We start from the raw sequence: 25,707 nt of genomic DNA, 5'->3' as shown, positions 1-25,707 counted from the left end.
TCATCATTTGTACCTTTCTGTACTTTTCCTTATTGATTTTTTTTCTGTCAGTGGATTTTTTGTTTCCAGATCGGCATACACGTGCAATGTGTCCCATCTTTCCGCATTGCCTGCATGCTTTGTCCTTGAACCAGCAGTCCCTCTGGTCATGGGTGGATCTGCCGCAGCGATAACATCTCTCGAAACCCCGTGTCATTTCATGGGTGCCGAAGTCCTGTGGCTTTTGCTGTATCTCTGCAGCTCCTCTTGCTGCTGCTTCGTATGATACAGCCACACTGAAAGCCTTGTCCAGTGTCAAATCTTTCTCAGAAAGTAGCCTTTTCTGTGTTCCTTCACTTAGGAGACTGCAGATGAATTTGTCTCGTAGAGAATCTGCCAGTCCTGCCCCAAATTGGCAGTGCTTTGACAGCTTTCTTAATTCGGTGAGGTAATCAGCGTTACTTTCATTCTTGTGCTGATTCCTCCTGAAGAATTTGAATCATTCCACTATCAGCAGCGGTGTTGGGTTTAAGTGCTCCTGTAGGGTATCAACAATCTCCTTAAAATTCTTGTCCATCGGTTTGGCTGGAGTGATTAAGTTTCGTAACAGCCCGTATGTCCTTGCGCCCATCAGATTTAGAAGTACCGATGCCTTTTTATCATCCTCTACTTCATTCGCTGTGCAATATACCTCCACTCTTTCCACATATGTGGTCCAATCCTCTATATCACTATCGAAAGCAGTAATATTGCCAGTCTTAGGCATCCTGAAAATCAAAAATGGCGCCTCCCGCGCTTTCCTTTCTTCCCTGCCAAGAATAAATGACGCCTCCCGCGCTTTCCCGCCGCTGCCGCTGCTGACAACGCTGTTCTCCGCGGTTTTTATTTACACAGATATTTTTAATAGTTGGAGACTCGTTCCCGCCGGACTCTCTGGGACTTTTCCCTCCCTCTGCTTGGTCTGAATGCCGACCTGCTTTGCAGCGCCGGCCGTCTCCCGAGTGCTCCACCCTCCGTCTCTGTTTGCCTCCGCCTTCCGACTCGCTGCTCGGCCCCGCTGCAGTGCCACCCGATCGAGCCCCAGCCCGCCGCCCAGGAAGGATTAGTGCAGTACCTGCCACCAGCCCGGCTAGCTGGTGAAACCACAGTTTTTTTTGTTTTTTTGGGGTGTTTTTTTCTTCGACCTTCGTCTGAGGAATCGATCTCCTTGAGGTGCTGCTGAATTGCAGGTAAGTCCGTTTCCAATTCGTCGCCACTGTTGTATCCGTGTGTTAATGGAGACACGGAATGCAGGAGTTGGTTTAACAGGTGTTTACTGAACAAAGTCTGGAGGTGAACTAAAAGATACAAGACGCTATACAGGCTTATATACCCGAGTGGTCACTACCGCTATTACAGTACACAGGGGCTCTTAAAGGTACATACACTACAATTTCCACCACAGCCCCATGCATGTGGATGGGGGTGTGACTTCCGCCTGTAAGAGTCATGAAAGTTTAAGAAAGAAAATACTTTAAAACGTTGGTTAAATAGTATAATAGAGTTAATTTACCTGGCTGACTTTTTGTATTGAGAAACCCCCTATTTTCTTGTTCCAATGGTATAGTCTGAGATACCCCCTTTATTCTTGCTACAATGGTACAGTCCTTAAGCTTGTCACATGATATCCAGCCATTTTACAGCTCAAGCTCCACGAGGCCGGAGAAGGTAGAAGCTTTTGAGGACTGGAGCAATACAGTTTTTGACCGTGTTTGTTTAAACGTGTTTTGCTTTATAATTCTGTTTGTAAGGTGTTACAGTAAACAGTTTAAAGACAAAGATACGTTTTGGAACGTTTTATTTTGACACGCGTCTACTCGTTGTTAAAAGCCTCAAAGCTCAGTGGCTGCATGTTTGGAAATTACGAAGCGCCACTACATTAGTCAAAAACTAGCTCCCTAAGAAGGAAAGGACGGAATTGTCGGCGAACGTATACATGAATGGTCACGGAGCCAGACGACAATATAAGAAAGCGAAGGTACAGTGACCGTTACTTGCCTTGTTCATTCTATTGAGAAGCTAAATAAGAGCTGCGGGTAAAATGGCCGAGGCCTTATGGAGCCGTGAGGAGCTTCCCCCAGCCAGAAGGATTGTTGGCCAAAAGAGGGAAGTAAAGCTCACCCCAAAGGCAATGGAAGAGAAGTTACATAGAAGAATAGGTGCAAGGAGGGCTAAATTAGCTCAGATAACTGGAAAAATGAAGATAATTGATTGTCTCATGGAAGATAATGCTAATATTAAGAAAGTTGAAGACATAATGCATTATGATTTCTCCAAGTTGCATGAAGAATTTAATGTACTCAATGAAGATGTATTAGCACTTCTGGCTGAAGAAGAGGGAAACGCTGATCAGCACAACTGGTTTGATCTTAAATCATCCAGCATTAAGGACTATGTCAAGGCCACAGAACAGTGGATGTTAAAGATTCGTCAAGATGCTGATACAGCAGAGAAAGATAAAGATTACGATGAAGTCGGACCAGATGATAGCATTTCAGAGACTTCAGCCAGACTGAGCAAAAATCGAAAAGAAGGTAGCTCTGTTTCTGGACACAGGTCAGTCGCTTCTACCACATGCTCGTCGCGACGCATGAGAGAGGAGGTTGAACGGGCAGCGTTGATGGCGCGCGCAGCATCTTTAGTGGAGAAGCAAGCTCTTGAACGGGAAGAGGCCCAACTGCAGGCCCAAGAGGCCCAACTGCAGGCCCAACAGGCCCAAGTGCAGGCAAAGAAAGAACAGCTGGAGATAAAAACAGCTATTGCAGTCTCAGATGCCAAGTTGAGTGTGTATGAAGATTATGAAAGCTCACAGGATGGCATGAACGAATACTGCCAGTCAATGTTGTCACACAGAGTTGGATCCAGGGCACCTTCAAGAGTTAAAAGAGAGTCTGAAGGCCATCTCCTGGCATTACAGCGTGGAAGAGAGGCCTCTCCACTAACAGGAGGACGTGATGCTACCCCAGACGTCAGACGGTCTAGACTAGACCCTGCTGATGACCACCAGAGGCCTGAAGACACAGGGAGAAGCCTATACTGAGTGGTGCAACGTCAGAACGAAATTACAGAGATGTTTGTAAAACAACAGAATCTGTTTCGACTCCCTCAGAGACATACCAGTGTTCCAAGGCGACCCACTCAAGTATAAGCCCTTCATCAGATCCTTCGAACAAGCCATTGACTCCAAAACAGAGAGCAGCAGTGATAAGTTGTACTACCTGGGACAGTACACCAGTGGTAAACCACAAGACCTGGTCAGAAGCTGTGAACACATGAGACCAGACCGGGGATACATAGAAGCCAGGAAGTTGCGGCAGGAGCACTATGGTAACGAGCTGAAGATAGCCACTGCATATATTGAAAAGGCTATCAAGTGGCCACAGATCAGGTCGGAGGACGGGGAGGCATTGAACACATATGTTCTTTTTCTCATAGGATGTCACAACACCATGGAGGATGTTGAATTCATGGAAGAGATGGACAATCCTACGACTATGAGAATCATCATCTCTAAGCTTCCTTACAGGATGAGAGAACAATGGAGAAGAACAGCCTTTGAGATAATGGAGAGACGGAAAAGTAGAGCCAGGTTTGCAGACTTAGTGAATTTCATAGACAAACAGGCTAAAATTGCTAGGGACCCATTGTTTGGAAACATCCAGGATGTCAGCCCGACTACTGATGGAAGAGTGAAAGCCAAGCCTGCTGAATCAAAGACTCTCAGGAAAGGTGGTTCCAGGGGAAGCAGCTTTGCAACTATCGTCACTCAGGCTGGGGAAGAAAAGTCTCAGAACTCATCTCCCAAAAAGAGCAGCACAGTGACGCCTGCTAATGCCTTTCAGAAGCCATGTTTATTCTGCCAGAAGAATCATACATTGGATTTCTGCAGTGACATCAAAGCACAGCCACATAAAGACAGAATCGAATTTCTGAAGTACAATGGCCTATGTTTTGGATGTCTCTCTCAGGGGCACCTGAGTAGAAACTGTAAGCAAAGAACAACATGCAGAGAGTGCACTCGGAAACATCCCAGTCTGCTGCATATCCACAAAGAAGAACAAGTCTCTAAGAAGAGTGAAGAAAACAATACCGATGAGAAGGTTGTTTCAAGTGCTCTGGTGTCGCTAGAACCAGACTTGTGGATTCACTGGGGCCGGTGACAGTGATTGTATTCTTGTAAAGATCAAGTCTAAGAGGAGTGAGAAGTTTGTGGAGGCTTACGTCTTCATGGATCCAGGTAGTTCGGCAACGTTCTGCACAGAATCACTCATGCAACAGCTGAACGTTAGAGGCAGAAGAACAGAAATCCTATTACGCACCATGGGTCATGAGAAGTCAATGCAAAGTTATATCCTGTCAGACTTAGAAGTGTGTGGACTTGAAGAGAAGGACTTCATAGACGTGCCTAATGTTTTCACACAGAGGGAGATTCCTGTTAAAATAGGGAACTTAGCCCTGCAGAAGGATGTGGAGAGATGGCCTTACCTGGAAAAGGTGCATCTCCCATATATTGAAGCAGAAATTGGCCTATTAATTGGAACCAATGCCTACAAAACTATGGAGCCATGGCAGGTGATAAACAGCAAGGATGACGGACCCTACGCAGTCAGGACAGCCCTTGGATGGGTAGTCAATGGACCGGTCAAGGAGAGATGATGGCAACAAGTCGAACAAGGAGCAACGACAAAATGTAACAGTTAATCATATCTCTATCGCAAGCATTGAAGAGCTGTTGATACAGCAGTTCAACGCAGACTTTTCAGAACGCAGCTGTGAGGAAAAGACAGAGATGTCACAAGAAGACCATCAGTTCATGGATTTGATGACAAGGTCTACACAGTTCATTGATGGCCACTATCACATTGGTTTGCCACTGAGAAGACAGACAGCGAAGATGCCGAATAACCGCTGCATAGCAGAGCAGCGCGCCATCAGTCTAAAGAGAAAGCTGAACAAGAACCCCGACTTTCACGAAGACTACAAAGGCTTCATGAGAAACATCATAGCGAAAGGCTATGCTATAAAAGTGCCCGAGGAACAGTTGAACAGAGACGATGGAAGGGTCTGGTACATTCCTCATCACGGTGTGTATCACCCAAAGAAGAAAAAGATCCGTGTAGTGTTGGACTGCGCCACCTCATTCAGAGGAACTTCACTGAATGACCAGCTGCTTCAAGGTCCTGATCTTACTAATACCCTCATTGGCGTCTTGACTAGGTTTAGACAAGAGCTCGTTGCCATGATGGCAGATATAGAATCAATGTTCTACCAAGTCAGAGTCCCTGATGAAGATGCTGATCTTCTGCATTTCCTTTGGTGGCCAGATGGCGACGTTAGTCAAGCTATGGTGGAATGTAGAATGGCTGTACACTTGTTCGGAGCCACATCATCTCCCAGCTGTGCAAGCTACGCTCTCAGAAAAACTGCAGAAGATGGCAAAGGCAAAGCACCATCAGAGGCTGTGGAGACAATCTTCAGAAACTTTGACGTCGATGACTGTCTGAAGTCCGTGTCAACAGAAGACGATGCCATCGCACTGTCAAGAGACCTTAGAACTCTGTGTTCGAATGGAGGATTCCATCTGACTAAGTGGATAAGCAACAGCAGAGCAGTTCTAGCTTCTATCCCAGAAAAGGAAAGAGCCACTGAAGTCAAAGATCTGGACCTGAGCCACGATGTCCTTCCTATCGAGAGAGCTCTTGGTGTACAATGGTGCATTGAGTCAGACACGTTCAACTTCAGAATAATGGTGAACGAAAGACCATCCACAAGACGAGGGATTCTCTCCATGGTCAGTTCCATCTACGACCCTCTTGGATTCCTGGCACCACTCATTCTGCCGGTGAAGCTGATCCTACGAGAGCTGTGTAGAGACAAGAGAGGATGGGATGAAGATATCCCAGAAGGTCAAGCTCAGAGATGGCTCAGATGGTTGACAGATTTGCAACAACTTTCTAGCTTCAACGTCAGTAGCTGCATCAAGCCTGTGAGTTTTGGAGTTACAAAGACGGCTCAACTACATCATTTCTCGGACGCCAGTGAGGACGGCTATGGCACGGCTACTTACCTCTTGCTGACAAATCAACAGGGCCAGAAACATTGTGCCTTCCTCATGGGGAAATCCAGGGTGGCTCCGCTGAAGCAGGTCACCATCCCGAGACTGGAGTTGACGGCAGCGGTTGTTGCAGTTAAAGTTGACCAGGTGATGCGGAAAGAGTTACAGCTCCCATTAGAAGAATCTGTCTTCTGGACGGATAGCACGACAGTGCTGAAGTATATAGAAAATGAGAAGATACGCTTCAAGACCTTCGTAGCAAACAGAATCTCCTCCATTAGAGAAGCTACACAACCATCTCAGTGGAGGTATGTAAACACCTCATTAAACCCAGCAGATCAAGCCTCACGGGGATTGAAGGCTGAAAACTTCATGAGAAGTGAAACTTGGAAAACAAGGCCCAAGTTATCTGCTGGAAACAGAGAGATCATGGCCAGAAAGACCAGATATGCCAAGTCAGATTGCTGAAGACGACGTCGAAGTCAAGAGATCAGTCACAGCAAATCTCATAACTACGAAAGAGAACTTTGACACAGTGAACAAGCTTGTTAACCATTTCTCAGGATGGCACCAGTTGAGGAAAGCAGTTGCATGGTTTCTAAGGTTGAAAGAGTTGCTGCTACACCTGAGCGGTAAGAGAAAAGAGTATCGAGCCACTATCCATCAGTCTGAAAGTAACCCTGATAAGCAGAGAATGCTTCTACAGCAATATATGCACCAGCACAAAACCACATTGGGTAAGAATTCATTGACCGTGGAGGATTTGGCCAAGGCTGAGATGGAGATAGTTTGCTTCAGTCAAAGACAAAGATAGCCAGAAGAAATCGAAGCTTTACAGCGAAATACTCCAATCAAGAAAGGTAGTCACAGCTACAAGCTGGACCCTACACTGCAAGATGGAGTACTGAGGGTGGGAGGGCGACTAAACAAATCTGCTATGCCAGAGGAGGCCAATCACCCTGCTATCCTTTCTAAGGACCTCCGGGTTGCTACTCTCATTCTTCAGCATATACACCAGAGTATTGGACACAGTGGGAGGAACCACGTGCTTGCGAAGCTAAGACAAAGATACTGGATTCCAGGAGCTAACTCTGTAATAAGAAAAATACTCTCTGAATGCATTGTTTGCAGACGGTTACACGACCCTGGAAAGACCGATCACAAAGCTCTGCCTGCTACAAGAAGCAGCGTGAAAGGTTCCTGAACAAAAAAAAGTGGACATTTATATTGTAAATATGTTGAACTCATTAGTTTATGACTCTTAAGAATGTTTGAGTAATTGATATGCTTCATGTGCCTAGTCAATTAGGGGCCGGAATGTAAGAGTCATGAAAGTTTAAGAAAGAAAATACTTTAAAACATTGGTTAAATAGTATAATACAGTTAATTTACCTGGCTGACTTATTGTATTGAGAAACCCCCTATTTTCTTGTTCCAATAGTATAGTCTGAGATACCCCCTTTATTCTTGCTACAATGGTACAGTCCTTAAGCTTGTCACATGATATTCAGCCATTTTACAGCTCAAGCTCCACGAGGCCGGAGAAGGTAGAAGCTTTTGAGGGCTGGAGCAATACAGTTTTTGACCGTGTTCGTTTAAACGTGTTTTGCTTTGTAATTCTGTTTGTAAGGTGTTACAGTAAACAGTTTAAAGACAAAGTTACGTTTTGGAACGTTTTATTTCGACACGCGTCTACTTGTTGTTAAAAGCATCTACTCGTTGTTAAAAGCCTCAAAGCTCAGTGGCTGCATGTTTGGAAATTACGAAGCGCCACTACACCGCCTTTAGACTTCCTGAAGTCCACAATGATTTCTTTGGTTTTCTTGATGTTAAGGGCCAGGTTGTTATCGGCGCACCACTTCACGAGATGCTGGACCTCCTCCCTGTAGGCTAACTCATCGTTGTTGGTGATCTGGCCTACTACCGTGGTATCATCCGCAAACTTGATGATGGTGTTGGAACCATGAACAGCCACACAGTCGTGGGTGAAGAGGGAGTAGAGGAGGGGGATATTGGACAATAATAAAAGTTTAGAAATTGAGCAGCAATTGGAAGGGAAGGCTAGGTCAAGAATGGGCTTCTTTGAAGAAAGGGTTGATGTTGATTTTGAAAGGAAGAGTAATATCCCTGTGACATATTTGAACAGGAAGGATTAGAACTCGTATCAATGCCCAAATATGTGATCCCTGTCAGAAAATAATCCACCTCAATGTAGGTTTCCTGGAGGTTATGCATGCTGCTTTCATTTTGAGGCAATCCAAAGCAATCAGATCAGCCATGATCTTATTGAATGGTGGAGCAGGCTCGAGGGGCCGATTGGCCTACTCCTGCTCCTATTTCTCATGTTCTTATGACACATCAGTTTGAGGGAGAAGGAAGGATGAATGGCAAGCACCTTGGCGATATGGGCTTCACGATGCAATCATTACTGATGACACATATGCATAATCCTCTCAGCCTTGCAGCTAGGCTTATGTTTCCTTTCTCCTAATCCCAGTGTGGAGAGTAGACCTGCACCGGGAGAGCTCTCAGCCATGCAAATAGCCCACAGCAGGAAAACCAACCACTTTCCTACCCTTATAGATGCCATGCACTTCTGGTATACTGTGGCTGTCAGGCAACCAGCAGAGGCCCACAGAGGAGAATATACCCTATTAACTTTTCCTATAATGACCAGACAGTTTTTTAACAATAAGGTCATAAAAATATCACCTATATACATAAATAGGTCATAGAGTCATAATGGCACAGAAGGAGGCCATTTGGCCCATTGGGTCTATGCCGGCTCTCTGTAGAGCAATCCAGTCAGTCCCATTCCCCCGCTCTATCCCTGTAGCCCTGCAAGTTTATTTCCCTCAAGTGCCTATCCAGTCTCCCCTTGAAAACACCGAGTGTCTCCGCTTCCACCATTTCCGTTGGCAGTGAGTTCCAGGTCCTCACCACTCGCTGCGTAAAAAAGTTTTCCCTCACATCCCCCCTGTATCTCTTGCCCAAAACCATAAATCTGTGTCCCCTAGTCATTTTACAATCAACTAGTGGGAACAGCCTTTCCCCGTCTAGCCTATCCAAACCTGTCATAATCTTGTACACCTCTACCAAATCACCCCTCAACCTCCTTTGCTCTAATGAAAACAAATCCAGCTTCTCCAACCTGTCCTTGTAGGTAAAGATCCCCCATCCCCAGAACCATTCTGGTAAATCTCTGCACCCTCTCAAGGGCCTTCACATCCTTCCTAAAGTGTGGTGACCAGAACTGGACGCAATACTCCAGTTGTGGCCTAACCAGTGCTTTATAAAGATTCAGCATAACTTCTCTACTTTTGTACTCAATAGCTCTATTTATGAAACCCAAGATCCCATATGCTTTGCTAACCACTCTCTCAATATGTCCTGCCACCTTCAGGGACCTATGCACATTAACTCCCAGCTCCTTCTGTCCCTGCACACTCTTTAAAACTGTGCCATTAAGTGTATATTGCCTCTCTCTCTTCCTTCTGCCAAAATGCATCATCTCACACTTCTCTATATTAAATTCCATCTGCCACTTGTCTGCCCATTCTGCTAGCCTTTCTATGTCCTGTTGCAATCGATTGGTATCATTCTCACTGTTTGCAACACCCCCAAATTTAGAAATTCTACTTTGTATATCCAGATCATTTATATATATCAAAAAAGCAGTGACCCCAACACTGACCCTTGGGGAACACCATTGTCTACCATCTTCCAGTCTGAAAAACAGCCATTTACTACAACTCGCTGTTTTCTGTCCTTAAGCCAATTCCTTATCCAAGCTACCACTGACCCACCTATTCCATGAGCCTCAATTTTGTTAGCTAGCCTTCTATGTGGCACTTTGTCACATGCCTTCCTAAAATCCATGTATACAACATCCATCGCATTCCCTTCATCGATCCTCCCTGTTACTTCATCAAAAAATTCAATTGAATTAGTCAAACACGATCTGCCTTTTACAAATCCATGTTGGCTCTCGTTAAGTAGCTTAAACCTCTCCAAGTGCCCGTTAATTTTTTCCTTGATTATTGTTTCTAAAACTTTACCCACCACTGGTGTTAAACTGACTGGCCTGTAGTTACTAGGATTGTCCTTACATCCTTTCTTGAACAATGGTGTCACATTTGCCACTTTCCAATCCTCGGGCACCTGCCCCGCATCTAGGGAAGATTGGAAAATTACGGCAAGCCCTTCCGCTATCTCCCCCCCCCAATTCCCTTAACAATCTTGGATGCAAGCCATCTGGACCAGGCGACTTATCCACTCTAAGCATACCCAGCCTTTCTAGTACAATTAAGGTAATCTTAATAAATAACTGCAGAATTATTTCTGAATCTAGCAACTGGTCTACATGGCTTCAGGGTATTTCTTGCAGAATGATAATTTGTTCCTAAGGTGACCAGTTCGGGCAAGATTTCTTCATTGAGAATGTTTATCGGTGGATTGTTTTCTCACATATTGTATGTTGTTTGCTTTGAATTTCAAGAGTGATATAGCAGATGTGCCAAATGACAACTCCAAAAATGACAAAAAAGGGAAAACTAATCCAGCAAAAACAAGTGTAACACCACAGAGTAGCTCGGAACTAAGGCAGAACTCAACTTCTGGCCAAGGAATTGGAAATGATGCAAAGAAAGGTGAGAATCAAGATAACCGATACATTTTTAAACAGTATTTGTCGTCTTAAATTGTCTTAAACAATCTATTGGATTATAACTCTTGGATTATGATGACTTTGCAAATATTTTGGGCAAAAATATTCCTTTTGGCATCTAGGTCTGGGAAACAGATCCACATTGAGTTTTTAGGTATATTCCTGAATCTTTGCAGACGTTCTTATCATTCCATTTACTATAGATAATTACCAATAATTGAAAAAAAAATAATGAACTGGAATAAACAAGTAGCACATTGTTCACATACACAGTGTGTATCATCTCAGGTTCAACATTTGTACCCATATAGTAATTATGATTGGGATTAACAGTATTGTGCATTTATAATATCAGTATTACTGAATACCCAGCACCAAACTCAGAAGATAACCCTTTGCCAAACTTTTCCATTCGTTATCCAGCAAGCCAAGACCTAAACTAGTGTAACAATGAATGTTCTGTTACAAGAAGGTGTCCACTAGGAGCTTCTCTTGACTCTGCCATAATTTTAAAATATTGGGGCAGAATTTGTGGTTGGCATGACGGTGTGCGCTCAGAGTACGCCATCATACCGCCTTTGAAATAGACAGCAAGTTCGGAATACCACATTCGCTTGCGCAGGTGCTAAATCCCGAACTTGTGATCTGTCATCCGCTCCAACTGTGAGATCCTTATTGCTGGCGCACAGTTGGGCTAATTGCCCAGCAATAACACAGTAAAATTTTACGGTGGGTGCAGTCAGGCGCAGGAGCCTGTTTGTACAGCATAAGGGGAGGGGGATGTGCAGCAGCTTGAAATATACACCCGTCATGATAAAAAATCATGAAATATACACCCGGCATGATTGGACCACAGTGCGCACCTGGGATCTGTAGACCACTAAGATGCACTCAACTCCGCAGCGAAACAACGCAAGTTTTCAAAGCAGGTAAGTGCGGATTTCTTTTGGAGGTTGGCGCCGTACTCCTTAGCTACGCTGCCGACCGCAATTTCAGGGCCATTAGTAATATCTGGTAAGTGGGAACCTTCATTACTCTTGCCTGGACTAAGTCACCATGCTAACAGATGAAAGGAGTCTGAATTTGTTTTCTCATCATCAAGGCATCTACCATAATCCCTTAAGTATGATCATTTTAAGTATGAGATTGAAAATTAATATTTTGACCAGATAACAATGGAAAAGATTTAATATGTTACAAATGTAAGATATATATACAGGCAATGGTATTTCTGAATGTTTAGAAGAATGAGAGGTGATGTCATTGAAATGTATAAACTTCTTGAGCTTGACAGGGTAGATGCTGGGAGCATAGTTCCCCTGGCTGGGGAGTCTAGAACTAGGGCCGGAATTTTGCCAGCACTCAGTGGACGGGATGGGTTGCGGGACAGCTGTTAACTTTTAAATGATTGACAGCAGGTCAGGAACCCGCTGTCAAAACACGCACACTGGACTTTCCCAATGCCGGGTCTGCTAGCGCTGAGCAGACCCGAAAGGCAGCGGTAGGGGAGGCAATTAAAGGGGTCGATTTTTCTGGAGCCGTCAGGCGGGGTTTCAGGCATGTGGGGGGGGGGTGGGAATCCCGATTTCGGGGGTCCCGACACCATCCCGTCCAAAACCCGCCTCCACGTAAGTTTCAGGGGAGGCGGGTACCCGCCCCGCACTGGGAACCGCCGAACCGAGGCGAGAAGGGATTAGTGCCTATTAACTGCCTGTTAACAGGTAGTTAACAGGCAGTTTTTAGCCTAATCCCTATTTTGAGGGGTGTCGTGTGGGATTCCCGACGGCTCCAAACCACGCCAGGTTAGAGCAGGCGGGTTGAAGGAGTTGGAGGGGTCGCGATGTCGGTGTTCAGGTAAGTGGTGGGTGCATGAGTACAAAGGTAAGTGTGTTTGGTGTGTCTAAAGTATGTAAAGAAGTTTAAACTACCTGGACTTACCTTAACAGCCTTTCTTCCTCTAGGTTTCGGGAGTCCGTCACTCAGTCGGCACTGAAAGCAAAAGTTACAGCCTTCAGCTTTCATTGCCAGTGAGACTTCTAACTGAGTCTGTGTAGAAGGACTCAGGTTAGAAGTCAGACTGTCAGTGTTTGACAGCTTCAAACAGCTGTGAAACACTGATATTTCATCTGCCAAGACCTCTTGACAGATGAAATTTCAGTCTGTGACGTCACCTGTTGCCGGGTGGCCCTTAATTGGCCTGCTGAGCCCGCTGGGCGGGCTTAACAAGGTCAATCAAGGGAAAATCGCGTGGATTGGCCGAACGTTGATGTAGGCGGGACTAAAACCCGAAAGTTGTAGTCCCGCCTCCTTCCCGACAGCTTTATGAAAATCGACCCCAAAATCATTAGTTACTTGTTTACAGCCACTTATCAATGGTTTTTCCCAGCTTTTTGGATTTGACAGGTCGCCCACTGGTTCCCCGCTGTGCCGAGATCTCGTCTGTGAACCTGAGGCGGGAGATCAGTGGCCATTGAATCAACTGATGAGTTGACAGCTTCAAATGTCAAGTCAAAGTTCCCAGCTGATTGAGATATGTTCCCTTAACCACCAGCTTCTCTAAACTGCATTTCCACTACAGATTCAGGATGCTGCAAGTCTTTACACAAGTCTCCATCCAGTCTGACACAATTACCTCTCCCACCATTGACAGGAAAATATATTCCATCAGCATGGGTGCCCTTTATACTCTCTCATCTTAGTCCTCAGAATCCCACCACGATCAGCATCACCACGCACACCAGCAGCACCAACAACAACACCAACCTTCTCCGCAATCAACTGCTGCTGCACAGGACACAGGGCATCAGCACCCGACCACATTGCTGCCCGGGAGGCCAGGTATGGTCTCACCATGGCCACATTTACTTCACTTGATGCTGTACACCCTGGCTGCACATGATGTGCCAGGTTGGCATCACCCCACACCAACAAAATAAAGCATCCCTACAATGCCTAAGTCAATACTTTCACACTCATCAGCATTGCGGGGGGTACCGTTCTGTCTCACCATACACTGCAACTCACTAAGCCACTTCCAAAGGTGCACACAAATCTGTCCAAGAATGCAAAGTGTTGAAAATAAAGACAACACATTAACAGAAGCTTTACATGAACATTGGCGATAACACCCAAGTGCCTACCCATGTGTGTTGTTAGTTGGTATAATTGCACGAGGATGAGGGTGAGTGTTGAGGGGTGGCTAGTGAGATGGGGATGTGATAATGTAGATAGAGAGGGACGGGTGGAGGTGCAAGGTATGTTGGTGTGAGTAAAGATGTGCAGGAGTAGTTTAGGGAAGGCAGAGTGATGGGGATGTGATGAGTGGCACAGCAGGATGAGGTTGAGTGTGGCTTTGCAGTAACGTTTTGTGATCTACTGAGATCATTGAAAGGTTTGCTCCACTGCACCCAGGTCCTCCTGATGACATCCGTTTGTGCAATGTGCAACCAGGCTGCGTTGGTGTCCTGGGCAGGTCTCTTCCGCCCATAGGAAGGGAAGAGGACCTCCCTGCGTGCTGTGACTCCCTCCATAAGCATATGAAGGGAGTCATGGGAGAGCCTGGGTGCAGGTCTGCACCTCTGTGTAGTGCTTGTCAGTGTTTGCAGCACCTCAATGCTGTAGAACACAGACAGCACAAATGTCAAACTAAATTGGGGCATGGTTCCTTTAAGGAAACCGGCTGATGACACATCATAAATGACATCATCAGACCCGCTTCCTTCAGTTAGCCGGGAAACTCGCTGAGCGGGCTTAACAAGCCCAGTCATGGGAAAGTCATTTCGGAGGCTGGGATGGAGCCAGCAGTGGGGCCGAGACCCGCCACCGACATTGCCCGCCAAGGACCCGTTGAGGTAGGGGAAATCGCAGCCTTGGGGTCACAGTCTCAGAATAAGGGGTTGACCATTTAGGACTGAGATGAAAAGACATTTCTCCACTCAGAGGGTTGTGAATCTTTGGAATTCTCTATCCCAGAGGGCAGTGGATGACAGATTTTTGGACACTAAAGGAACCAACAGCTACGGGGATATTGCGTGAAGGTGGAGTTGAGGTAGAAGATCAGCCATGATTTTATTGAATGGCGGAGCAGACCCAAAGGACCTAATGATCTACTCCTGCTCCTATTTCTTATATTCTTATTTACTTATGTCCCACCTCGATCTTTTTTCCCCATTGAAAACAAGTTCACTTTCATAAGCTCTCTTCATAGCTTTAAGTTTTTGGAATCATTTTTGTTGCTTATCATAACCAAAGAAATTAAATGGTATTTTAGCTGCTATGTAAGTTAACCTGTTGTCCTCTGGTCCCATTGGTTTGTTCTCAATTGACCTTTGTATAACTCCCATAACTCACAATTTTTTATTTCCTTATATAGCTTTTAAAAATAATTCTCCTTATTCAGCCACTATGGTTACACCTTTATAATTTTTACCTCTTATGTTTGTTTTCCATGTCCCTTAAAAAGTCATAAAGCTGTTTTTTTCCAGTTCCACTTCCACCATAAACAGCTACAAAACCCTCATAGCTCTAAATTTGCTCCTCTGATGTCTTCAAATTTTTTTGTCCCCTTTTGTCCCCTTGACCATTATTATGATCTCAAATCTAACTGTACAGTGATGACTAAAACTCAAATGTTACCCACTTCCAGGTTACTAATCAGTTCTGGTGAGTTGTTAAATACTAAATCTAATATCACACTAAAAAAAATGTATCTGGTTATTGTCTCATTGCTGTTTGTGGTACCTTGCTGTTTGTGGTTAGCAAATTGGCTGCCGCGTTTCCCTACATTATAACAGTGACTAGACTTCAAAAGTACTTAATTAGCTGTAAAAAAAAATTTGGGGCTGTTCTGAGGTCAAGAAAGGTGCTATATAAATGCAACTCTTTTTTGTATCTCACTGCTTAGCCCCAATTGCAGTGGCTTGCTTAGTTACCTCTTGCCTTCCCAACACCTGTACCATTTCACTCTAGATGGTATGACTTAATTTGCTTGCGTTGTCTTCTTTTTCATCTTGGGTATCAGTCTCTTCAATGTCTTAACATCATAAGCATGTCTTGTATATCCTTATAATACAGTCTAGTTGAACTGTTAATGTGTTTAAAGTAACTGGGAAAGAGTTTTAGTTGTGTTGACTAATCAGTGCTGGAACCTTTCTTTTTACAGATATAACGCTGGTACCTCAGGTGAATATTGAGGACTTGAAGCAAATGAAGGTAATTTTGATGTAACATTTCAGAAATTGCAATCATTTTAAATTAATATATATTATAATATGATAGTTAATTCTATAGAAATCTATCACAAAATGGTAATACTACAGACCAATATAGCTTCAGGTCACCTTTTCCTTTGATTCACCAGTCTGCTTCCATCCCCTTCTCTTTGCTGGGCAACCATTCCATGGGCAGAAGGTGTCTTCCATTAACTTGGCCATGTGACCATTACTTATGTGAAAGTCTTGAGAGTCTACTTTGGTTGTCTCTCTGGCCACTTGGAGCATCACAGCAAAGCTTAGTCTTCTCCTCACACAATGGGGGAATTTTTACCAGAAAAAAACAGGGGTTTGGAGCGTGGAGGTTGTTAAAAATCGGATTCCCAACCTGAACCCACCTCCAACCCGCCCACTTTCAGTTTTAACGAAGACAGGACGAGGGTGGGCAGCCAACCTGCTCCCAGGAGGAGACATCAATTTCAATATTATAATGAGGCTAGAAGCCTCTTCTTGAACCTCCATTTTGTTTTTAACTGTAGCTGGTCGGGTTTTACACACTTTGTAAAACCCGGCAGTTACAGCAAGGCGGGGACAGCTACATCCAGGAGGTAAGTGCCTTTAGGGTCAAATATGACAACAAGGTTGCAAACAGTCTGGTTCAGCCTCAGACAGGTGCTAGGGAGAGGGATGGAGCCGGTGGCTGGGGAACGGAGTTTGTGGCAGGGACCGAAGACAGTGGCTTCCAAATATTTAATTGGAGAAAATTTTTGCTCATCCTCTACTGGATGTTGGACAAGCAGTGTGACAATTTAGAGACTGTGGAGGGGTCAAGAGAAATGGCGGTGAGGTAGAGTTGGGTGTCGTCAGCGTACATGTGGAAACTGACGCTGTGTTTTCTGATGATGTCGCCGAAGGGCAGCATGTAGATGAGAAATAGGAGGGGGCCAAGGATAGATTATTGGGGGACACCAGAAGTAACGATGCGGGAGCAGGAAGAGAAGCCATTGCAGGTAGTTCTCTGGTTACGATTAGATAGATAAGAATGGAACCAGGCGAGTGCAGTTCCACCCAGCTGGACGACGGTGGAGAGGCTTTGGAGAAGGATAGAGTGGTCAACCGTGGCAAAGGCTGCAGACAAGTCAAGAAGGACGAGGAGGGATAGTTTACCTTTGTCACAGTCACAAAGGATGTCATTTGTGACTTTGATGAGAGCCGTTTCAGTACTGTGGCAAGGGCGGAAACCTGATTGGAGGGATTCAAACAAGGAGTTCCAGAAAAGATGGGCATGGATTTAGGAGGCAACAACATGTTCAAGGACATTGGAGAGGAAAATATATAACAAAAAATGAGATGCACTTTACTTCTAGCTGCCTTCAAGTTGTCTTTTCCTCCTCTCTCCTCTTCCCTATTCTCTTTCCATTTTTAAATTAAAATGTAACACTTTTCTACCTATTCTAATCCAATTCCACCTACTCAAACCCCTTTTACTTTAAATGTTTTACTTACCCTTTGTTTTGCTACCCTGCCCCATCATCCATTCATTAAAAAAACATTTTTTCTGGATAAAGAATAGCTTTAAAGGCCAAGTTCTCAGCCTACATGGGAAGTTTAATCTGGGTTTATCCAAAACGTGACCAGGTAAATCTGTGATGTAAAATTGGGAAATACTTCACCTTGATGAGTAATCTAGTCAGTGACCTTTGTGACCAACAACAACCAGACGAATAAGTTCACCTGTGGAGGCTCGAGTGGAGCATAAACGCCGGCATGGACTGGTTGGGCTGAATGGCCTGTTTCTGTGCTGTACATTCTATGTAATTCTATGGAAAGTTATTTTTCTCTATCTTTCAGGTCTGCCTGGCAATAGGTGATTTTCTAGTTCAGAGAATAGGCAAACAATTTTCTCCCAGATCCTTCCAATATTATTCTTGAAGCAGGCTAAAGGGGTATTATTTTTGAATTAGTAGTTAATGAAACATAACACTGAATAAAATTTGATTTAACAACTGTTGAGAAGTATTACATAAATGATAGCGGAGACCTGTAAGTGAATTACAGACATTATAATCATACGAGTTTGTCAACATCTGAAAAGAGAAGATAGATTTATGTTTCAGACAAAGCCTGATATGCACAGGCTCCTGCCAAGAGTATTTAAAATAGTTTCCTGCTATACAACAGTGACTACACTTCAAAAGTACTTAATTGGATGTAAAGCGCCCTGAGGTATGAAAGGCACTATATAAAATGTAAGCTCTTGGGAGGACTAACAAGGCAAGGGAATACACAATGAATGGTAGGACCCTAGGAAGGACAGAGGATCAGAGGGACCTTGGTGTGCATGTACATAGATCCCTGAAGGCAGCAGGACAGGTAGATAAAGTGGTTAAAAAGGCATATGGGATACTTGCCTTCATTAGCCGAGGCATAGAATATAAGAGCAGAGAGGTTATGATGGAACTGTACAAAACGCTAGTTAGGCTACTTCTGGAATACTGTGTGCAGTTCTGGTCGCCACACTATAGGAAGGATGTGATTACATTGGAGAGGGTGCAGAGGAGATTCACCAGATGTTACCTGGGCTGGAGCGCTTCAGCTATGAAGAGAGACTAGACAGGCTGGGGTTATTTTCCTTAGAGCAGAGAAGGCTGAGGGGGGACCTGATTGAGGTGTACAAAATTATATGGGGCGTAGATAGGGTAGATAGAGAGGAACATTTCCCCTTAGAGGGGTCAATAACCAGGGAGCATAGTTTCAAGGTAAAGGGCAGGAGGTTTAGAGGGGATTTGAAGACAAACTTTTTCACCCAGAGGGTGGTTGGAATCTGGAACTCACTGCCTGAAAGGGTAGTAGAGGCAGGAATCCTTAACATTCAAGAAGCATTTGGATGAGCACTTGAAATGCTATAGCATACAAGGCTACGGACCAAGTGCTGGAAAATGGGATTAGAATAGACAGGGCTTGATGGCCGACGCAGACACAATGGGCCGAAGGGCCTCTTTCTGTGCTATATAACTCTATCACTCTTTCTTTAAGATAAGGAATCTCCCCTGCTGGACTATCCAGCGTCACTGGCAGAAGTTCTCATCAGGAGGACATTGGAACTTCCACTGCAGTCAAATTGCCATGGATCTTTAGCACGTGGACCTCTATTTGTTCTCTCCTCAGATGTTAACAGACCTACTATGTAGTACATAAGAAATAGGAGCAGGAGTAGGCCATTTGACCCTTCAAGCCTGCGCCGCCATTCAATAAGATCATGGCTGAGCTTCTACCTCAACTCCACCTTCCCGCCCTATCCCCATATCCCTTGATTCCCTTAGCGTCCAAAAATCTATCAATCTCTGTCTTAAATATACTCAATGACTGAATGCCCACAGTCCCCTGGGGTAGAGAATTCCAAAGATACACAACCCTCTGAGTAAAGAAATTTCTCCTCATCTCAGTCCTAAATGGCCGACCCCTTATTCTGTGACTGTGACCCCTAGTTCGAGACTCCCCAGCCAGGAGAGACATCCTCCCAGCATCTAAGCAGTCAAGCCCCTTAAGAATTTTATATGTTTCAATGAGATCACCTCTCATTCTTCTAAACTCAAGGGAATATAGGTCTAGTCTACTCAACCGCTCCTCATAGGACCATCCCCTCATCCCAGCAGTTTCTTTAAAAAAAATTGAATGGCTTATGTGCATTATAAGAACATAAGAACATAAGAAATAGGAGCAGGAGGAGGCCAATCGGCCCCTCGAGCCTGCTCCACCATTCAATAAGATCATGGCTGATCTGATCCTAACCGCCAATCCACTATCACAGAACCATCTCCTGAATCTAACAGAATTAGACACACGAAATAGGAGCAGGATCAGGCTACACGGCCCCTGGGCCCGCTCCGCTACCCACAGGGCCATGACCGATCCGAACCTAGACTCATGTCCAAATTCCTGCCCGCTCCCCGTAACCCTTAATTCCCTTTACTTCTAGGAAACTGTCTATTTCTGTTTTAAATTTATGTAATGATGTAGCTTCTACAGCTTTTTGGGGCAGCATATTCCATGGACCTACCACCCTCTGAGTGAAGTAGTTCCTCCTCATCTCAGTTTTGAAAGAGCAGCCCCTTATTCTAAGACTATGCCCCCTAGTTCTAGTTTCACCCATCATCGGGAACATCTTCCCCGCATCCACCCGATCCAAACCCTTCACAATCTTATATGTTTCAATAAGATCGCCTCTCATTCTTCTGAACTCCAATGAGTAGAGTCCCAATCTACTCAACCTCTCCTCATATGTCCATCCCCTCATCCCCGGGATTAACCGAGTGAACCTTCTTTGTACTGACTCGAGAGCAAGTATGTCCTTTCTTAAGTATGGACACCAAAACTGTATGCAGTATTCCAGGTGCGGTCTCACCAATACCTTGTACAACTGAAGCAATACCTCCCTATTTTTATATTCTATCCCCCTAGCAATGAAAGCAAACATTCCATTGGCCTTCTTAATCACTTGCTGCACCTGCATACTAACCTTTTGAGTTTCGTGCACCAGGACCCCCAGATCCCTTTGTACTTCAGTACTTTCCAGTTTCTTGCCATTAAGATAATAACTTGCTCTACGATTTTTCCTGCCAAAGTGCATAACCTCACACTTTCCAATATTGTATTCCATCTGCCAAATCTCTGCCCACTTACTTAGCCTGTCTATGTCCCCTTGCAGGTTTTTTATGTCCTCCTCACTCACTACTTTCCCTCCCATCTTAGTATCATCTGCAAACTTTGATATGTTACACTCGGTTCCCTCCTCCAAATCGTTAATATAGATTGTAAAGAGTTGGGGACCCAGCACTGACCCCCTGCGGAACACCACTAGTTACTGATTGCCAGTCTGAGAATGAACCATTTATCCCAACTCTCTGCCTTCTGTTAGATAGCCAATCCTCTATCCATGCCAGAATATTACCCCCAATCCCGTGATTTTTTATCTTAAGCAATAATCTTTTGTGTGGCACCTTGTCAAATGCCTTTTGGAAGTCTAAATACACTACGTCCACTGGTTCCCCTTTATCCACCCTATACGTTACTTCCTCAAAGAACTCCAGCAAATTTGTCAAACATGACTTCCCCTTCATAAAACCATGCTGACTTTGTCCTATTAAATTATGATTATCCAAATGTCCTGTTACTGTCTCCTTAATAATGGACTCCAAAATGTTACCTACCACAGATGTTAGGCTAACCGGCCTATAGTTTCCAGCCTTCTGTCTACTGCCCTTTTTAAATAATGGTGTTACATTAGCAGTTTTCCAGTCTGCCGGGACCTTTGTCGAGTCCAGCGAGTTTTGGAAAATTATTACCAATGCATCCACAATCCCTACCGCCACTTCCCTCAAGACCCTAGGATGTAAGCCATCAGGTCCAGGTGATTTATCCGCCTTGAGTCCCATTATTTTACCGAGTACCACTTCCTTAGTGATTTTGATCGTGTTTAGCTCCTCCCCCCCCTTTAGCCCCCTGTTTGTCCAGTGTTGGGATATTCTTAGTGTCTTCTACTGTAAAGACTGATGTAAAATATTCATTCAGTGTTTTTGCCATCTCCATATTTCCCACCATTAATTTCCCGGTCTCATCCTCTAAGGGACCAACATTTACTTTAGCCACCCTTTTTCTTTTTATATAACTATAAAAACTCTTACTATCTGTTTTTATATTTTTTGCTAATTTACTTTCATAATCTATCTTCCCTTTCTTAATCAATCTTTTTGTTATTTTTTGCTGTCTTTTAAAGTTTTCCCAATCCTCTATCCTCCCACTAGATTTGGCTACCTTATATGCCCTTGTTTTTAGTCGAATACTATCCTTAATTTCTTTACTTAGCCACGGATGGCTGTCTTTTCTTTTACACCCTTTTCTCAGTGGAATATATATTTTTTGGAAGTTGTAAAATAACTCCTTAAATGTACACCACTGATCATGTATCGTCTTACCCTTTAATCTATTTTCCCAATCCACTCTACGCAATTCCGCTCTCATACCTTCATAGTCTCCTTTATTCAAGCTTAGCACGCTTGTTTGAGATCCAACCTTCTCACCCTCTAATTGAATATGGAATTCAACCATGTTATGGTCACTCATTCCAAGGGGATCCTTTACTAGGACATTTTTAATTAATCCTGTCTCGTTACACAGGACCAGATCTAAGGTTGCTTGCCCCCTGGTTGGTTCAGTTACATACTGCTCAAGAAACCCATCCCTAATACACTCAATGAACTCATCCTCAAGGCAGCCCTGCCCAATTTGATTTGTCCAATTAATATGATAGTTAAAATCCCCCATAATTATAGATGTTCCCTTATTACAAGCCTCAACTATTTCCTGATTGATACTCCGTCCAACAGAGTTGCCACTGTTCGGAGGCCTATAGACTACACCCACTGGTGTTTTTTCCCCTTATTATTCCTTACCTCCACCCAAACTGTTTCATTATCCTGATCTTTTGACCCAATATCATTTCTCTGTATTACAGTGATTCCTTCCTTTATTAACATAGCCACCCCACCTCCCCTTCCTTCCTGCCTGTCCTTCCTGATCGTTAAATAACCTGGTATGTTTAATTCCCAGGCATTGTCACCCTGCAGCCATGTTTCTGTAATGGCCACAAGATCATACCCATATGTAGTTATTTGTGCCATTAACTCGTCTATTTTGTTACGAATGCTACGTGCATTCAGATAGAAAACTTTCAAAGATGTTTTGTGACACTTAGTTCCTGCTTTTGCCCTTTTTATTACTTTACCTTTTACTCCATACCTTCTGCCCCTTCCTGACACACTCTGGTTTTTAATTTCCCCACTGCTACCTAAGTCTATGACTTTCTCTGTTGTCATTTTTATTATTTGCTCTCTCGGAACCTCCCCCCCACTGGTTAGTTTAAAGCCCTCTCTGCAGCCCTAGTTATATGATCCGCCAGGACTCTAGTCCCAGCACTGGCCAAGTGAAGCCCGTCCCAACAGAACAGCTCCCTCCTGCCCCAGTACTGGTGCCAGTGTCCCAGGAAGCAAAACCCATTTCTCCCACACCAGTCTTTGAGCCACGCATTTAACTCTCTAATTTTATTTGTCCTAGCCAAATTCGCTCGTGGCTCAGGTAATAATCCAGAGATTATTACCCTTGTGGTTCTGCTTTTTAATTTGGCCCCTAGCTGCTCAAACTCACTCAGCAGAACCTCCTTCCTTGTCCTAACTATGTCGTTGGTACCAACATGGACCACGACAACTGGATCCTCCCCCTCCCACTCCAAGTTTCTCTCCAGTCCAGAGGAGATGTCCTTAACCCTGGCACCGGGCAGGCAACACAGCCTTCGGGACTCTCGCTCTCGGCTGCAAAGAACTCTATCTATCCCCCTAACGATACTATCCCCTACGACTACAACATTTCTTTTAACTCCCCCCACTTGAATAGCCCCCCGCTCCACGGTGCTGTGGCCAGGTTGCTCATCCTCCCCGCAGTCTCTGTTCCCATCCTCACAGGGAGTAAGAGCCTCGAACCTGTTGGACAAGTGCAAGGGCTGCGGCTCCTCCAACACTACCTCCTGGATCCCCGTACCTGCCTCACTTCTAGTCACACCATCCTGACCCTGGCCACGGACTACATCTGAATTAATCAATCTAATTGGTGTGACTACCTCCTGATACACAGAGTCCAGGTAACTCTCCCCCTCCCTGATGTGTCTCAGTGTTTGAAGCTCGGACTCCAGCTCTTCAACACGGAGCCGGAATTCCTCGAGCAGCCAACACTTACTGCAAATGTGATCACCGTGAGCATCAATGGTGTCCACCAGCTCCCACATATTGCAGCAGCAACACATCACCTGATCTCCCATTCTATGTAATTAATTACATTTATTAATATTATTCTTAAATACCCTCTGCCCCGATTCTAGATGGTGAATATCACACCTTAGAAGCTATAAACCAAAGAGATTTAAGCTTAAAAAGGGAGAAATACTTAGCAACCAATCACTTACCCGCTTTCTGGTGACGTCACACTTGGATTACTTTTTACCTCTCTCCTTCCCTCCGAGTTCCAAGATTTGAGATTGGTACGCCTTACGTGGGTCTCAGGAGCCTTTATACAGCCGCTCAGCCCGCGATTCCCACCGATTCTCGCACTGAGGCCTTACCTGGGTCTCTGGAGCCTTTATACAGCCGCTCAGCCCGTGATTCCCGCACTGAGGCCTTACCTGGGCTCTGGAGCCTTTATACAGCCGCTCAGCCCGTGATTCCCGCCGATTCTCGCACTGAGGCCTTACCTGGGTCTCTGGAGCCTTTATACAGCCGCTCAGCCCGCGATTCCCGCCGATTCTCGCACTGAGGCCTTACCTGGGCTCTGGAGCCTTTATACAGCCGCTCAGCCCGTGATTCCCGCCGATTCTCGCACTGAGGCCATACCTGGGCTCTGGAGCCTTTTTCCAGCCGCGATTCCCGCCGATTCTCGCACTGAGGCCTTACCTGGGCTCTGGAGCCTTTATACAGCCGCTCAGCCCGTGATTCCCGCCGATTCTCGCACTGAGGCCTTACCTGGGCTCTGGAGCCTTTATACAGCCGCTCAGCCCGCGATTCCCGCACTGAGGCCTTACCTGGGCTCTGGAGCCTTTATACAGCCGCTCAGCCAACGATTCCCGCCGATTCTCGCACTGAGGCCTTACCTGGGCTCTGGAGAATTTATACCGCCGCTCAGCCCGTGATTCCCGCACTGAGGCCTTACCTGGGCTCTGGAGCCTTTATACAGCCGCTCAGCCCGCGATACCCGCCGATTCTCGCACTGAGGCCTTACCTGGGCTCTGGAGCCTTTATACAGCCGCTCAGCCCGCGATTCCCGCCGATTCTCGCACTGAGGCCTTACCTGGGCTCTGGAGCCTTTATACAGCCGCTCAGCCAACGATTCCCGCCGATTCTCGCACTGAGGCCTTACCTGGGCTCTGGAGCCTTTATACAGCCGCTCAGCCCGCGATTCCCACCGATTCTCGCACTGAGGCCTTACCTGGGCTCTGGAGCCTTTATACCGCCGCTCAGCCCGCGATTCCCGCACTGAGGCCTTACCTGGGCTCTGGAGCCTTTATATAGCCGCTCAGCCCGCGATTCCCGCCGATTCTCGCACTGAGGCCTTACCTGGGCTCTGGAGCCTTTATACAGTCGCTCAGCCCGCGATTCCCGCTGATTCTCGCACAGGATTATGTGAATCCTGCCATAACTTCACTTAAACAACAACAACAATTTCTATTTATATAGCGCTTTTAACGTGCGTCATAGGAGTCTTATAAGACAAAAAACATTTTGACACCGAGCCACATAAGGAGATGACCAAAAGCTTGGTCAAAGAGGTAGGGTTTAAGAAGCGTCTTAAAGGAGGAGGGAGAGTTAGGGAGGAAATTCCAGAGCTTAGGGCCTAGGCAACTGAAGGCACGGCCACCAATGGTTGAGCGATTAAAATCAGGGATGCTTAAGAGGGCAGAATTAGAGGAGCGAGCGCAGATATCTCGGGGGTGGGGGGGAGGCTGGAGAATATTATAGAGATAAGGAGGGCGAGGCCATGGAGGGATTTGAAAACAAGGATGAGAATTTTAAAATCGAGGCGTTGCTTAACCGGGAGCCAATGTAGGTCAGCGAGCACAGGGGTGATGGGTGAACGGGACTTGGTGAGTGTTAGGACACGGGCAGCTGAGTTTTGTATGACCTCAAGTTTGCGTAGGATAGATTCTAGAATGGTTC

General features: G+C 45.2%; 1 protein-coding gene across 3 annotated transcripts in view; it reads left to right on the top strand.

Annotated features, from left to right (window-relative positions):
- The window catches only part of LOC147121444 (1-phosphatidylinositol 4,5-bisphosphate phosphodiesterase beta-4-like), a 911,912-nt gene that overhangs the window by 720,813 nt on the left and 165,392 nt on the right, over positions 1–25,707 (top strand). For all 3 annotated transcript variants that reach the window (XR_015077544.1, XM_085981700.1, XM_085981698.1), the window contains exons 31-32: positions 10,572–10,722; positions 15,901–15,950. Coding sequence is in view for 2 of the 3 variants with exons in the window: in XM_085981700.1 (XP_085837826.1) it covers positions 10,572–10,722; positions 15,901–15,950 (201 nt within the window). In the remaining variant the exon portion in view is untranslated. The remainder of the gene's footprint in view (positions 1–10,571; positions 10,723–15,900; positions 15,951–25,707) is intronic.

Source organism: Somniosus microcephalus, chromosome 3, assembly GCF_052327205.1.
Source record: "Somniosus microcephalus isolate GS21.2 chromosome 3, FLI_Smic_1.0, whole genome shotgun sequence".
Lineage (NCBI taxonomy): Eukaryota > Metazoa > Chordata > Chondrichthyes > Squaliformes > Somniosidae > Somniosus > Somniosus microcephalus.
Note: the sequence above shows the minus strand (reverse complement) of the source record. Positions and strands in the feature narration are given on the sequence as shown.